General features: G+C 38.4%; 1 protein-coding gene across 1 annotated transcript in view; it reads left to right on the top strand.

Moving 5' to 3' along the window:
* The window catches only part of PCDH15 (protocadherin related 15), a 360,972-nt gene that overhangs the window by 300,793 nt on the left and 42,470 nt on the right, over positions 1-17,709 (top strand). Inside the window, 2 exon segments of the mRNA XM_057415611.1 lie at positions 13,248-13,463; positions 17,517-17,605. Coding sequence (XP_057271594.1) covers positions 13,248-13,463; positions 17,517-17,605 — 305 coding nt within the window.

Below are 17,709 nucleotides of genomic sequence, written 5' to 3'. Positions count from 1 at the left end.
TGTTTCAAAATTCCAAGTCCATTTTTTTTGTCAGTCTCTACGTGTGCATGCATGTTTAATACCAGCTCCTACTCAGTGCTCTCCAAGGCCTTTATATTTATATCCCTCCATGTGAATATCCATGCTCCTAATGACGTATGTCAGTTCCTACATCTGTGAACAGGACCAATATAAATCATAACATTGTTTTGTACCATGACATTTAGTGTGCTGTCAGTATATAGAGGTGGTTGTTAAGGTTTGGTTCTGTGAGGTGAGATATTTGAGGAATTCTACAGGGAAGAGAATAACTTTAGTCTGTAAAGCAGTAGGGCATATTAGAAGACAAATGAGGACAACCCAATTCACGGAAGAGAGAATAAGAAGGGAAAAAACAGCACTTGCTTGAAGATGAGATAGGATCCAACTTTTACTTCTATAATATAAAAATGCTACTCAAGTGAATGGTGATTTATTTTACATGACTTTCATGAATTGTATACCTATTATATACCATAAAGATGGTACAGATCATGGAAAGGGATATTTAAGTCATGGATGAAGATAATTCGCATTGTGAGCACCTACATCTACTTTCTCATGAGAAAGTGATAAAATACAGCAAAGTTCTTTTTTGAGGTGACCTACCTGCCCAAGTGTTGGAAGCATTAAGGGCAGACAGGCATTCAGAATTTTATGTGATTGCCATCATATAGCAGGAAGAAGTTTTCTATAACACAACTTTTATTACATAATTTACTAGCTAACCATTATGTATCAGACTTTCAGAAAAAAATAAATATCATTCATTAATTGTATTTTTATGTTTTAAGCACAAATGTGTGTTTAATTTGTGTCAATGGATACAATAAAAATTCCCCAAACAGGGCCTTCTGGCAGGCTGGCAGAGGATGCTACTTCTGGAAGCCCTGATTTCGGAAACACCAGCTCCGGCTCCTTTAGCGAGAAATGCCTTTTACTGTATAGCAGAAGGAGATATTTTTGATTGAAAATAAGGGTCAGATTTATTGCAAGAAGCTGTCATTGCTTGTTTATTTATGTTGAAAGCAAAGGAGGGGTCTGAATACCTATATCTGTTTCAGCCTTTTACACCTGAAGATCAGGGTCAGGAATTTCATGTTAAGCTCAAATGTCAGAAAGTGATTTGGTTGCTGTTACCATTTATCCATACATTTATTTTTGAGAAAAGTATCATAACAGAAAAGCAAGGCTTATCTTGAAACTTTTCCTTTCTCCTTAAAGCTCAAGATCAAAGCTGTTTGTGGCTTTAGCAGGGGGTTTGAATGAACACCACACTGTTCTTATGTTCAGATCAGTTTCAGTTTCCTGAGCTTTAACCCAGTTCCTGTTGTCTGAAGAAAGGCTGGAGCAGGCCTGTGCAAACAAATTTGCTTTGTCTGGTCACTGTGGGCGGAATAGCCATGGGAAAAGACCAATGGAAGGCTGGGCTAATTGCAGTAATCAGAATTGCTGGTATTTAGTTATTAATATGGCCCCTGCAGTTAGATGTGTTTTACAGGGATTGACTGCTTTTATTTGCCATTGCTGTAATTAAATTAGTTAAGAATAGTAATCACAGTGGCAGGCACTTGCCAACAGTTATCATTTAGTAGCAGTTTAAGCTAATATAATTTTTCCTTTTTATCAAATAGTAGATAGAAAAGATGAACTCAGAGAAGGTAGTTAGGAAGTACTCAATTGTAGGTGGTTACCAGTGTAGCTACTAAGAGGGTTCAAAAATTATTTTATAATCTGTGTAGAAATTCATTGTGTCTTTATTTTAGAGAGTATGTGGGTTACATCAAGCAAGAGGTAAAGAACATTTTAAGTTAAAAAAAATTCTAGTTTTGCAATAGTTTAAAAAGAAAAATAATCTGAAATGTCAGAACAGCATTGGTGTTAATACTAAGAGGTTCTTATATTGCAGGATAGAATTAACAGCTGTGTTTAGGCCCAGATCCTCACTTCAAGGTGATTCCCACCCCACCAAGATCTGCAGTGGCCTTTTCCACCAATTGTCCAGGCTAAAAGATGTATTAAGGCTGCTCACAGCTCTTTTCCCAGCCATGCACCTGTGTTTTCCCAGGGGTAAGCGCAGATGTGTGTAGGGGTCACTTTCTGCTCAGCCTTTGCAGCATCAGTGTCCTGCTGACACTCCCAGCACTCAGCTGTAGGGAGATTTCCAGTTCTGTCTCATTTTAGTATTTAGTAAGTTACTCTCAACTACCTCTGTCTTTGTACAGTGGTGTTGGCACATAAGAATGGGTCATTTTTAATGACTTTAATTTATGTAAAAATAATACATCAAGCTTTATGGCCCTATGCAAAACCTACAGCTTTCAAATTAAAAACAAAACAAAACCCCAAACCAAACAACCAAACAAAAAAGAAACAAATCCACCACAATTAGTTCCTCTTTAACAGTACTTCACTATTTGCTGTAGTCATTTTTAATACAGTAGTTTATGTAAATAATTTTTAGATAAATTCATGACAAATATACTGCTGAACATTGTATGTTTAACTTAAATTAGTAATTTAAATTAGTAATTTACTTAAAAACTTAGTTGCTTAAATTATCATGAACAAAATTTCACTCCTCCTATCAAAGCACAGTTCTTCCCCTCTTGAAAATATTTTGTAAAGCACCCCAGTCTCGGCACTAATTATGCCATACAAGCCCAGCAAGTAGCACTGGGAGTAAGAAATAATCTAGCTGCCATGGGTCAAACACAGAAAAAAATGCAGGGAGAGAAAAAAACTGGTAATATGAGTACAAAACCTTGCACACAAATTGAATTTAGAGACAAATAGGCCAATAAAATATCAGATCAACACTTCTCTCATCATCAGAACAGCTACATATATATATATATATATATATATATTTGGCAGTATATGTATAAGGCAAATACTCTAGATTGCTTTTTCCAGCTCTACAAGGTGCCACAGTTTTGCTGGCAGCATTAACCATTCACTTATATATATTCATTTGAATATAAAATCCTTTTAGGATAGGGTAATATGTTGTCTTTCTCTAGATTTTTAGAGTTATTAATATGAGTAGATAAAGGAGAAACTTTAGCTTAGAAGAATTCCACAAATCATTATTAAAAAGTCACTTTTAAATAGAATTAATTTGGTTAATGATATCTATATGAATATGGTAAGGCTAGTGTCTGGCTAGTACAGCTGTTAAGTACTAATGCTTTGAAGTAAAAAAATAAAAGGATTATATTTATTCAAATGGCACTTTTAACTGAGGCTTTAGTTCTTGCGTCTTAAAGACCATGTTCATATTACTAATAGCTCAGCAGGAAATACTGAGCTATGTTAAATACCATTTCTCTTGAAATGACAGCTGAGGCTGATTATTGAATCTCAAATCTACAGGCAGTTTCACACAGCCATCTTTTCAAGCCTACTTATTTTCCCCAAACCTATCAAAGATACACAAAACACAGATGAGAGCTTTTGAGTCCAGGCTGATGATTTGATGGAAGACTGAACAGTGGTCAGAAGCCATGGTGGTAGGACAGCTGTAGTATGTCTTGGATGCTGGTTATCTGGATTTCCATTTCACTCTACAACCATTGTCCTGGGCCTGAAGTGGTGGGGAAGCTGGAACAGTAGTCTGGATAATCATTTTAACTACAGTTCTGGTGGTGCTCAGAAAAAGGTTTCAGGTTTTGGACAATCCTGATGGGGATTGGTTTTATAATAACCTTTTATGTTCTCTCCTCTTTTCTGCAATTCTCCTTTTTCCCCAGAATTTTCAGTGTATAAAAGAGCCAATTTCCGTGATTAAAGACCTTTTTGTGCTTTTTGTTTACAAATATGTTAATTAAAACCAGATGTAATACTCAAAGCTACTAATTTATGAATTTTGTGGTTTGAGATTTGCTTTGCATTTCATTATATTAGAATTAGTATTTTTGCTTTGCCACTGGTAGTTTCATATAACAGCTAGTTTTCCCCTCAGAATTAGAACCAGATTTCCTTCAGCCACATACACAATATTTTTAATCTGCTGTATAAAAACAAACTCAAAATCAACACAATCTTTAGGGAAATTACTGGTGGAAATTGACTTTTCACTATAATGGTGTGTTATTAGCCCTTTCTTTTTAAGTATTTTCTTTTACATTATTAATCTTTCTTGTTTACTGAAGTGCATTTAAATGAAGAAATATCAGAGGTCCTAATTCTAGTAAAGAAAATGAGAGGGTTTTCTAAATTATGTCTCAGTTTATAAAGGCATTTTTTTACTGAAAATATTTATTTGCAGAAAAGAAAGCTTCCCAAAATAAACACCAGTGAATCAAATTCTGTAGAAGTGGGTGACCTATATTTGATAGAAATGGCCCTAATATGAAGCCGGCAGAGAGGTTTGGTGATAACAATAGGAACCAATGGAGTCTATAATGCAGTTACATCCTGCAAGAAACTTGACTCTTGTAATATGGTTGATCAGATTTTCATTTCAGACATTTTCTGTATTTTGTGGCCCTTTCTGATAGGCTTCATAATGTAACTTCATCCTTTGTTACTGTTTTACTATCTTAATATGTGGAACAGCAAAATAAAACAAAGCCATTTTATTACTACAAATTTTTACCCTAATGACACACAAGGGAATAGGATTTATGCTTTCCTTAATCATAATCCTTGAAAGCAAGCTATTTTAGTGGTTGTATACTGATCTAAAGCAATTAATAAAAATGGTTAAAATTCCAGGGTTTCTGTATGTCAATACTATGGTTTTGCCTAGACAAATCTATCCATGCTAAATCTCTGATTATTTTCTATTCATAGAATCATAGAATCATAGAATAGTTAGGGTTGGAAAGGACCTTAAGATCATCTAGTTCCAACCCCCCCCTCCTCTAGACTTGCTCCAACAGCTCTATGTCCTTCATATGTTGGGGACATTAGAACTATACACAGTACTCCAAGTGGGGTCTCATGGGAGTAAAGGGGAAAATCTACTGTATCCAGCACTAACAGCTATTGGCATAGCAAAAAAAAATGTGTAAAAATGTTTCTAATTGGTTTTGTTGTTTTTTTTTCAAAATACAAGTTTGGGAACATCTCTTACTCAACATTTTTTCTCATAAGACAGCCTATCAAAACTGATCCATGTTTCCACACCTTCAGTTTTTCAACACCATCAGAGGAAAAAGTGATCTCTCATTCACTTTTTCTTACTACCTGTATTTCTTACAAGTTTCTGTGGGGCTGAAGTTTACTTGATTGGACTGGGCAGAGATCAGCAATATGCTTAGTTTTTTTCTCTTTGTTGTAGTACCTTTGTAAGTGTGCCTAACAAATTATACAATTAAAACAGGAATTAATTAATCTTTGGCTCCATTCAGCCCTCATGAAAGGTGACTATTTTACATTTCTCAAGTCTGCACATTTCCACAGGGAATATGGCAGTGTGAGGCATAATTATGTGACTGCACAGGCACAGTGTTACAGTAGGGCACTTATCCTCTCACCCAGAGAGACATGTATGAGCAATGCCATGTGGCAATAATACTCTGATATTGTCACCAAAATTGCCAGTGGCTTGCTTGGGATGAGCATTCGAATCTTCATTAACTGTAACTCCTGAAGCTATTGCATAGTCGTAAGGCGATTACAGTTTTTATCATTATCACCATGAGCTAAATTCAAACTACCTGCTTAAATGCAATTGTTAATTTTAAACAGTTTCCAGTCTCATTAGCAGGGTCACCCTTAATCACGAGCCTGAGGATGCTAACAGAGATGCTAAAATGAATGGGATAGATCTGGTAGGGTATCTTTTTCCTTTGTAGCAGATGGCAGGTTCAACTGTTTCCCGTCAGTTGCTGGCACATAAACTAGGTTTTAGGGCAAGACCATTTTTGCTTGCTGGAATTTGCAGATTGTTGAATATTTTCAGTTCTGAAGTCACATCTGCCATTGTACTGTTTTGGAGGCTGGACACTTAAACCAGCAAGTTTGTTGTAGCTGTTTTCCTCTTCTGTTTTTCTTCTCTGGATTTCTTCACTGCTGTCCTCTTTCACACAGTTACCTGTCTCTAGCACTTTTGAACTCACTGTCATCAGTTTGTTTTGCCACTGACTTTCTTAGAAATTCATAGCTTTGCATCTCCTGGCATCTGTTCCTCAAAATTAACCTCCTTTACAGACCTCTTTCCACTGGATTCCCAACTGTGAAATATTTGGACAGCCTTTAGGGTAGCTGCTGTGTTGAGTGCTCGCATGAAACCTGAGTCTTGTACTAGTTACACCAGAAGCAACATATATATACTTGAACAAACTGTTACTGCTTACAGAGGCGGCACTAAAGGGATCTCTACTACTTCTAGTTTTCAGCTCATGTATTTTCATTTTTTTGTCTTACAGACATGCAGCTTGACTCAGCCCTAGTGAGTCCTATATATTTCCAGACTTTAGCTAATGCTTTATTCCCTGCCAGTCCTTGTAAAGGGGAAAATCAAACTGAACAGAAAGTACCCTTCTGCTTCCTCTCTGTTTTAAGGCAAGTGACATGTTAAAAGCACTTTTTGTTGGCAGCAAAGGAGCTGTGCAATTCATCCCATCGCCCCTGCTGTATTGGGCTGAATTAGAACCCAGCACTGACTACGTCTGTGTCTCTGCTGCCCCTGCAGTGCCAGGAATTTTAACATTTCTAATGATTTGCTGCAAGTTGTGCTGAAGGTCCTTGTGTAGAAGATGTAACCATCAGGAATGCTTGGCTTATTGGTCTTTTTGTCTCCAAGAGAGATAGCTGCCAGTAAAATTATAAAAAAATAACTGTTAATGACTGTGGTAAATGCCCTCAATGTTAGGGCCAAGAGCAGCATATTTCAGTTGATACCTGGCTGGTGTGACATGCTTTTCTGGTGGGGTTGGAGAGCACCGTAACAGTTGTGCCTCTTCCTTTGTGGGTTGGAGGCAGCATATGGTGATGCCATAAAACACTATTTATGTAGGCAGGCTTATGCTCAGTTACAGGAGGTTTGAATTTAGTCTGGTAACTCCTAAAATCATACATATTTGTCAGTACTCAATCACAGCAGAATTTAGGAGACATCTGTATTTCTTGCACATAACAAAAGGAAGATATACTGCTCTGATATTAAGTGTAGCTCTTTCTTTTCTTTGACAGTCATAATGCAGCTCTTGAGATGTTATATATCTCTTCGTAATGAAGTGTCAAAAATATTTATCCTCTGGACAAATTACAAGAATAGCAAACATCCTTACTCTGTATTAAAGAAGTTGGTACATTAATGTCAGCAGCTCACAAGCTCTCTCTGGTGTTCCTGAAAAGCTGAATGTTACAGGAAGTGTCGTTAGGTTTGATGAAAGTAGAAATAGTGGTGAAAGGGGAGGAAATGTAAAGAGCAAAGTTAAAATATTTGAAATTGGAATCTGATGTTTTTTCCAAGTTCCTCAGGCTGTTTTGCACCTGGCTTTGTTCACCTGTGTGTATATGATTTCTGGGATGGAAATAGCCTGAACTGAAATGATGCTAAGGCCATTGATTTCTCTGGAGTGCCTCTGAGTTCTCAGAACTTTGAAAATCAGCTCATAGCCTGTCTACCAGCTTTGGGCGTCTGAACTGCAGGATTTTGCAGACTGTGTGCTTAAAATTTCAAATTTCCCCTTTCACTGGAGTTTCATCAACTACACTAGCGTTGTGATGTTTGTTCAGAAAGACTGACTTTAACGTTTGTGCCTGTGATATTGATACCCTAATTTGGATCCAAAATTTGTTTGTCCTTAGTTGCAAACGTAAACAAGCGTGAAATACTAAAGGTTGTTGTGGTTTAAGCCCAGTCAGCAACTAAGTACCATGCAGCTGCTCACTCAGTCTCCACCACAGTGGGATAGGGAGGAGAATCAGAAGAAAAGTGTAAAAACCCATGAGTTAAGAACAGTTTAATAATTTCAATTAAAAGTAGACTATAATAATAATAGTAGTAATAATAATAATACAATAATAGGAAATAAGGAAAGAGAGAGAAGGAATAAATAAGTGATGAACAATACAGTTGCTCACCACCCACTGGCTGATATCTACCCTGACCCAAGCAGCGATCAATCCTTTACAGGTAAACACCCCACTGGGCATGATGTGATGTGGTATGGAATACCCCTTTGGCTAGTTTGGTTCAGGTGTCTTGTCTCTGATTCCTCCCAGCTTCTTGTGCCTGTCCTCACTGGCCAAGCATGAGAAATTGAAAAGTCCTTGATCAAAGTAAGCGCTACTGACCAACAACTAAAAACATCAGTATGTTATCAGTATTATTCTCAAACTGAAGCTGAAACACAGCACTGCACCAGCTACTAGGAAGGAGGTTAACTCTATCCCAGCCAAAACCAGGGCAAAGGATTTCTCTCTGATTTCCCTCTCTGGAAGCTATCGGGAGAACTGGCTACCCTGGATTTGGAGAAGGCTGAGGTTCTGAATGACTTCTTTGCCTCGGTCTTCACTGGCAGATGCTCTGATCGCACCACCCAAGTCTTGGAAGGCAGACTCAGGGACTGAGAATGAAGACCTTGGGCCCACTGTAGGAGAGGATCTGGTCTGAGACCATCTTAAGAACCTGAACGTGCACAAATCCATGGGACCTGATGAAATCCATCTGGGGGTCCTGAAGGAGCTGGGAAATGAAGTTGCTAAGCCACTGTCCATCATATTTGAGAAATCATGGCAGTCAGGTGAAGTTCCCAACGACTGGAAAAAGGGAAATATAACCCCCATTTTCAAGAAGGGGAAAATGGATGACCCAGGGAATTACAGACCAGTCAGTCTCACCTCTGTGCCTGGCAAAATCTTGGAGCAGATTCTCCTGGAAGGCATGCTAAGGCACATGAAAAACAACAAGGTGCTTGGTGACAGCCAGCATGGCTTCACTAAGGGGAAATCCTGCCTGACCAATTGGGTGGCTTTCTATGATGGGGCTACGGAACTGATGGACAGGGGTAGGGCAGTTGATGTCATCTACCTGGACTTGTGCAAAGCGTTCGACACTGTCCCAGGTGACATCCTTGTCTCTAAATTGGAGAGAAATCAATTTGATAGGTGAACCACTCAGTGGATAAAGAACTGGCTGGATGGGTGCACACAAAGAGTTGTGGTCAATGACTCAATGTCCAGCTGGAGACCAGTAATGAGTGGTGTCTCTCAGTGTTGGGACTGGTCTTGTTCAACATCTTTGTCGCTGACATGGACAGTGGGATTGAGTGCGCCCTCAGCAAGTTTGTCGATGGCACCAAGCTGTGTGGTTCAGTTGATACCCTGGAGGGAAGGAATGCCATCCAGAGGGACCTTGACACACTTGTGAGGTGGGCTGATGCCAACCTTATGAAGTTTAACCATGCCAAGTGCAAGGTCCTACAACTGGGTCGGGGCAATCCCAGGCACAGCTACAGGTTGGGCAGAGAAGAGATTCAGAGCAGCCCTGTGGAGGAGGACTGGGGGTGTTGGTTGATAAGAAACTTAACATGAGCTGGCAATGTGCACTTGCAGCCCAGAAAGCCAACCGTATCCTGGGCTGCATCAAAAGCAGTGTGACCAGCAGGTCGAAGGAGATGATCCTGCCCATGGTAGGGGGGTTGGAATTAGATGATCTTAAGGTCCCTTCCAATCCTAACTATTCTATGATTCTATGATTTCTGTTGTTGTTGAAATGAACTACTATTAAAAGCTGTATCTTTACATTGAGATGGAATTTGCTAATATATATATAAAAAAAAAGGATATGCTTGTGGCCCCACTGAAGTAACCTAATAAATCCATTTTAACAAAGAAATTGACTTTTTATTGGAAGGGTGTAGTGTGCATCTCGCAGGGCACCTCCAGACAGCCTTTGGCAGTTAGCTAGGCAGTCACTGTAAATGCTCTCTCGCTAGAGTGAAGACTCCTAAGGATACAAATCATATATTGCTCTCCTACCTGCCACTATGTGCTTCGTGCCAAAACACATACAGCATGGGATTATAGAAACTACTTTTTTTTTTTTTTTTTTGCCCGCAGCTTCATTACCAACACATGAAACTGAGTGTGGATAAGCCAGGGGGGTTTTGTCAGACTGGTCTTTCCTGTATTGTTCATGCCTTTAACCTAAGCTATGTCGTAGAAGCTGTACTTGCTTAGTATGTGCTTAAATGCATGCTTAAATGCATGCACACAGTGATTTGTTAGGTATGTGGCAAGAAAGTAATTTATTCTTTTTTTTTTTTTTTTTAAATTAGCTGCTCTGCATTACCAGGAAATAATTTCCAAAGAGGTTCATTTCTTGTCTCCCAGGTAGCACATAGCTGGTCTTCTAGATTAATTGCATCAAAAGTCATGTGTCCCATCCTACTACAGGCAGGCTCTCATCTTTGAATACGTGGAGGATCTGAAGCTCTCTTACAGCATGTTGGCAAAATTTATCGAAAAAGCACCAAGAGAAGCCGCTTCGAATGTTTCTTTAACCTACAGTTTGCATATTTTCAAGGATATTTTATTTCTGTTATTCCATTTTTTAATGTTTCCTTAGTAATGTTAGTAGTAATAACCTAGTAATACTAATTACATGGAATCTTTCATTGTCATTTTAAGATTTCCTTTGTATTTGGTTAAGAGCAGGTACTTCAAGTGAAATACTTGATTTTATATGTGCACAAGGTGTTTGTGCCCAGGCAGGGGCTGAGGGGTCTCTGGGAAGAGAGGTTGTGTCTGTCCCAGGCTGGGCACAGCCATTTCCAATGGTTCTATGGCCAGGCACAGCTGAAGTGGTGTTTTGATTTTTGTGTTTGTTTCACACCAACCAAATATTTTTTATATGGCAGTAAATTAATTTAGTTTTGTTCAAGTTGAGTGTGTTTTGGCAGTAACTGTAATTGGTAAGAGAACTCCCTGTCCTTATCTCAACCCACAAACTTTTTTATCCAGTAGAGGAGGGTGTGAGAGAGCACCTGAGTGGGCCTTGGGCAGCTGGACATGATCATCACGATATATTAATCCGATAGTACATCAGATGAAACTGTGGTGGAAGTTAATATCTGATAAGGTCACTGAAGTCAGTGTGATTGCTAAAGGAATGAAGGTAACCTGTTGTTCATTCCAGTCATTTATGCAGCTTTTGAAAGGGCTGACTTGAACTTGGTACTGAACACTGACATTTAGCTCTCAAATAATGATGACTGTTAGCTCTTGCATATCAACCTGATTTTTAGGTATAGCCATTTCCTCGCTTACTCATGCCGTATAGTATGCTTTCATATTTTTTTGTTCCTTCAGCAATTTACTTGTCAAAAGGAAAGCCAAAATTGAGCCTAGTCCTGAAAATCCATCTGTCAAGCTCTTGTCTGCTGTCTCCGTGATGTTTTTGGGTTGTATTTACCCCTACCAGTTGGATAGCAGGAGTGCTCTGAAAAAGCTCACTGATTACATTTACCTACTGACAGACAAAACAGGGTAAATTTGACTGACAAAACAGGGTAAATTTCAGAAATCTCATATCCTTCCCAATCTTTTCTAAAAATGCTAATAAAGGGGTTTGAGATTCACCCAAGAGGTAGTAATCTTGAGTTTAAAAGCCTTAAAAAAGCTATAGATCTAGAAAACAAAAGCACTTTAACACATTTTATATTTATGCTTCTCACAGCCAAGCCAGATAAAGTTTTGTCAATGTAAAGGAAAACAAAACATCAAAACATTTACAAAGGATGCAAGAACCATTTTAAACAGTCTGTCTCTGTGATGAGTAGCACCAGTGTCATTGTGGGAGCTCATCTTTTGGGCAGCTTTTCAGTACAATGGTGTGCTATATGAAACGTAGTTGCCACCTCTAGCTAAACCAGCCCAGATATTTTTGCTTAAGCACTGTATAGTTAAATCTATTCCATCTTAATCCAATCAGTGTAGCCTGAAAAGCACATACAGCTTTGAGTACCTGGATTATTCATATGGTACGGCTATGGCTTGGTGGTGCACAATGCAATCACTGGGCTGCATAGATTCGCTTGTTACATCTCACTGCTATTCCTAAAGATAGAGTTAGTGAAAATTTTCACCTTATAGATCTTGTTTACTGATGGTGAGGAAACATTTAATGATAAATGGCCATCTATTGAAGGCTTAATGACCTTGCACAGATGATATATTTTTTAGATGGCAGTGGTGTATCATAATAAACAGCTCTTCATGCTACCATAAACCCTGACTAGACTGTGATTATTGTTTTTCTTTATAAATTATGGTGAAATACAGATTTTACCCAAAGATCTGCACCTTTTTAAAGGTAAGAATGTTTTTCTGTCCAACATTAGCTTAAGTCAGAGGCTGAAGAAGTTATGCCAATATTTTCATAAAAGCCTGCTAATAAAAGCTGGTGTCCCAGATGAGGCAGTGCCCAAGTCTTATGAGTGAGTAAATGTACAGGCAGTAATTAGTTGCCATCTTGCTGACCTCTTCCTCGATGGAGCACATGAAAGCATTATAAGGGTCCTCTAAAGCATACCTATCTGAATATGAGTACTGCCTTTTGAACAGGAGCATGATTTGTGCAATGGAGTAGGTCTGGAAAGGCCAGAACAGGGCTACACAGGGTTGTCAGGCACAAGGTAGGTGAAATAACATAGCTCCTGGGGCTGCTTTATTGATGCCAGTACTGTGTCCTAATTCTGCAGCAGTTCAGCAATGGGAGAATGCCAGGGCAGCTTTTTGTCCTACACTGAATCTGTACATCAGGTCCAATGTGCAGCATTAATGGACTGCTACTTTTTTTTTTTTGCGCACTCAGTGGGGGTGCAGAATATGTCTAAGAAGAGGGAGGACATTCTGGTTATATAAGTTTCTGAACTGGGTTTGCATTGCTGGGTTTTTTTTTGTTTGATATTTAATTGTGACAAGACTTTGCCACTGAAGGTTTCTCAGAATTAAACTGTTCTTACCTGTTCAGTTTGTTGCAGACTGGAAAAGTCCATTTAAATTTTTTTTTGTTCTATTCTTTGTTTTGTAGCAGTTTAGTGCCAACACAGGAGAAAGAAATTGCTGGAATAGCAAAACTGTGCATCAAAGTTAAATGAACCATTTGAAGTAATAGCAATATTGGCTCTTTGGGATCTATCATTTAAAATATCAGAGTAGAAGAAATTTGCAGGACCAGTATGACTTTATAATAAAGGACGAGGTTAATGATTCTTTGCATGCGTATTTACTTTTTTTGCCTCTGCTTGTTTTCTATTTCCTATTAGGCAGATGATAAAGATACTGGGAATTACAGTGCCATGCAATACAGACTCATCATTCCTCCAATCAAGGATGGTAAAGAAGGTTTCGTGATTGAAGCTTACACCGGGCTAATAAAAACTGCTATGCTGTTCAAAAATATGAGAAGGTCTTATTTCAAGTTTCAGGTCATTGCAACTGATGATTATGGAAAAGGACTGAGCAGCAAAGCAGAAGTACTTGTAAGTATGAGGCAGGCATTATCTTTACTGACTAATTCCTGAGGAAATTCAAACACTACATAAAGTTTAACTCCCGGCAGAACTATAGAAGACCATAACTGTGTTTATTTTATCTTTTTAAGTCACTGAAATACAGCATTATTTTTTTAAAACCAAAAGCTGTCTTGACAATCTGAAACATATGTTCATGTTTCATGGCAGAGATGCTGATATCTGTAACTACACCAGACATGATATTCAGTATTGTATTTATTCAATGAGCCATTGTTAATAGTTCAATTTAGATTCTAATTGTCTGCATTAAGTATGGACGTAAGTTATGCTTTGGGTATTCTGGACTCAGATGGCAGGAAAAAAAAGTGCTGGGTTTATGCATTACAAGTATAAAGCAGGTCACATCTGTGTGGTCAGACACAAGCATTTACAGATCATCTCCACCTGATCTCTAAACCAGCAAGATGCAGCCAGCTCCTGTATCAAATCGGGGAAGCAGGGTTAGCATTGCATTAAACCCAGGTTGATAAGCCAAGGTGAAAGCTTGCTAAACTGTGCTTTGTGTTAACATGAGTTAACACAGACTCTGGATTGGAGTTACATCTGGTGATCGTGTAGTTCAGGCAAATATCTAGCAGTTTCTGAAAGCTAGAAGTCAGTTGACTTACTGGGGAGAGCCAAAGTGGCCATGTCTTGGTTGGCTATGTCTTAATTGCTTATGTCTAGAAGGGAAACACAAGGAATAATTTTGGGCTAAGACTGTACTTTAAGTTTTCAGGGAAGCAACATTTAAAAACTGGCACTAGCTTTAGTCCTTGAGCTCATGGTTTTGTGCTGAGTAAAGGACATTGACTTAGTCCAGACAAAGAAACTATCAAAGCTAAATTTCTTTAAAGGCTATATAACTTGATGGATTGTATTAATATTAGCATAATGTCATAGGGATGAAGTGCATTATCTACTTCATGGGAACACTGTCAAATGATACAGATGATAGCCATAATACTTGGTATATTGAGTTATGCAGGAATTCAGCAAGTAAACATAATGTAAGATGTCCTCATTCTTGACCTCCCAAAATGATTGGGCATTCTTATGCAATTTATGCAGTAATAGTATATTAAAATATAGCCAGAAGGTATCGACATTAAAATTAGAAAGTGAAGTATGTCTCATTAATTTATAGAGGTATCTCAAAGTTGAGTGATGAACAATATATTCAGTGGTTTTGAGCAATGCATGAAAGCTCAGAGTAGCTGTAGATAAAATTAACAGACTGACACCATCCCACCATGAAAGTTTGGGTTTGCACTGAGCATGATCCAAAAGTGAAGATCCTTTCTAGCTAGACTAAGCTGTTCCCAGTTTCATGATCTGAATAGAATTTGTCCTGCTGTCACTGGTGTCAGTTGTTCAGACTAGGAGGTGTTATTTAATACAAGCTCAGGAAGCACATATAGATAAGGGAAATTAATTTAATTACTCATGTGCAAAAGAATAAGATACAGGGGAAGAAGGTAGGATTGCACTGGATGGAGAACTAGGGAGAAGACGACAACACCAGGGGGACAGTACTGGGAAGAACCTGAGCAGAGCAAGGTATCCTTCAGAACTCTGGTCAGGAAACTTCCTCACAGCCCTGGCACAGGTCTGTGAGCAGCATAAACCGCCAATCCACTGGTAAAATGTCTTCACACAGTAGGGGTGGTCCATGCGTTCCATGTTCCAGTCTGTTCCTGCTGGTTGGGACTGGTAGGATGTCATATTAGACATCTGTAGATCTACTGTTTGATCCCACATGATGGAATTTCCCTTTTTGGCTTCTGTGAGACGAAAGAAATAAGAAATTATATTTTAAACCAAGTTTGCTGCAGGCAAGCACTTACAGGTAGTAAATGTGGATAGTAAATATTCACTATGATATTTTTAACCAAATGTTTGTTGGGGTTTGAGAGGTGTCCCAAGGCCCTTTCCTCATTCAGCTTTCAGCATAAGCTACTCCCAGGAACCCACTGGTGCCGTATAATGATCAGGAATGTAGGCTCTGCCTTGCTTGATTTAAAAATTGGAAAGTGCCTAATGAATGAAGCATGGGATCAAAGGGATATCACTTGCAGGCTAGCAGTTATCAACAATTAACATGTTTTCCTTGCCTCTGCTGCAAACTTCCAGTTTGTTGTGCTACTTATTTAATTTAACCTGGAACTTATCTAGTTCTCACCAATGTATTCTTCAGATATTTATGGACATGAGACATCTGAACATGCTGACTTCCAGCCCTATAATTTAGGCTGGTGCCTGCTATTTAGCATCACAGTACCTGGCTGTATTTGCTATTTCAGTAGTCTGGAAGTAGCAAAAAGCATTCTAAAGAACAGTGATTTAAATGATCTCTGGTAACTGTGTCCCCAAAAGCTTGCAGAGAGCAGTGACCCCGGTGCCTCAGGGGGAGCCTTTGGTTTCCCACCCCTTCCATCTCTGCTCCCAGCATGTTTCCATCTCTCCTGGAGCAGAAGGGAGTACTCTCTTCCCACAGCTTTTGTTACAACGTGGTTAAGTTGGACTTAGTTCCTCAGCGTAATGCTGTTTTTAATAATTGAAAAATGAAAGCTTTTACAAACGTGGATAGCAAGCCAGTTAATGTTACTATGGAAACCTTACCTTTATCTTGATTTTTCTTCAACACACTTGTTTTGCTATAACTTGTCATGCTTATTCATATTTTTGTATGTGAGCAAGTAGTTATAATTGTGATTCCTTGAATATCACAAGAACTATTACAGGGTTTTTTAGGTGTTGTATTTATGCAGTACTCCATGCATAGGTGCACAATGACTGGCTAGTGTAGTTAATTCTATTAAATAGATCATTGGTTTAGAGTTCCTTTCAATGATCTTTGTCTAAAATTTGAGTTCATTATAATTCTCTTTTTCTTACACAGAAGTGTGCACATGCTATTCAGTGAGTCTGATGACATTTCAAGAACATTTAAATATTTAAAGTTGAATTAAGCTTCAAAGCTGGTGAATCAGTGTTTGATGTGAAAATACATTATGGTTTGTCTGCTGAAGTACTTACAGGGCTCAGGCTTCTCTTCTGAAAATCAGGGGTTGTTTTTTTTTAGGTTTGAATTGGATAACTCTGATTTTTAAATTTATAAGGTTTAGCATTGTCCTACTTTCCCAAATTGGCCTCCAGAATCCTCTATAAGGAGTGTAAGTTTTGGAGTATAATGTCTGCTGTCATGTCTATATGGACATTAGACAAGTTTTAAGAAATGTTTTATTTTCTCCAGCATTATGAGAAATAACGGTTCCTTTCATAACCTAAGGGGAGGTTGGCTGTGCTAGTTAAGACAGAGCTATTACAAAATGAAAAAATATTTGAAAGGGAGGAAAAAGCATGCAGTCATTTTACTGGAAGGCATCCTTGGGATAAAAAATATCTTGCGGAGACTAGATCAGGAGAAGTAAAGCAGAGTTTACCATCTGTGCTGAATATAATGCATGCGCGTAGTCTCTTGTGCACCCTGTTCAACCTGCCATTGAGAAACAGAAGGGTTACATTGCTTTTGTAGTAGAAAATGCTAATGTGAGAAATTTGTTCTGAGGTCAGTCTGTTCTTAGGTGGAATTCTGGAATTTTTAGTTTTTTTTTTTTTCTTTTTAACAAAACACAAGTACTGAATGTATTTGAGACTTTTTTTCTGGCCCTTTTAGAGGAAAAGGTTAAAATGTAAAATCTACATGGTAATGTAAAATCTACAGATCCATGATTCTGTAAGTGAAGTCTAAACTGTGAAGACCAGGTTTCATAGTCTGTCCCTATAATTCTGATGCAGTCCTGCAGTTACAGTTCCAGTTAAATCTTTGCCTGCTGTTTATTGGATTTGGCTGCCAAGAAAAGCAAGATTTCCCAGCTCACTTACTCCTAATTAAAATGAGAAACCTGTATATCAGGGTATGACTATGATGACAGGAAAGTAATTATTCCATTCTTTTTGTATGGGGAGGATGCTATGCATGGGAGTGCCAACTGAATTTCACTCTTTTGTTTCCAGGTCTCTGTGGTCAATCAGTTGGATATGCAAGTCATCGTCTCTAATGTTCCTCCCACCCTTGTGGAACAAAACAAAGACCAACTTATAGGGTAATAAATTTATTTACTCTACAAATTTCAGACAGTTCACTGGATTTATGTTAAATCAGCAAAGAGTGCTCCCTTTTATGCCACGATCTTCTTTATTGCCAAAG

The sequence above is a fragment of the Pezoporus wallicus genome, unplaced genomic scaffold (genome assembly GCF_028554395.1).
Source record: "Pezoporus wallicus isolate ANWC-B61680 ecotype Strahan unplaced genomic scaffold, APGP_CSIRO_Pwel_v1 contig_736, whole genome shotgun sequence".
Classification (NCBI taxonomy): domain Eukaryota; kingdom Metazoa; phylum Chordata; class Aves; order Psittaciformes; family Psittacidae; genus Pezoporus; species Pezoporus wallicus.
This window is presented reverse-complemented; position numbering and strand designations above follow the sequence as displayed.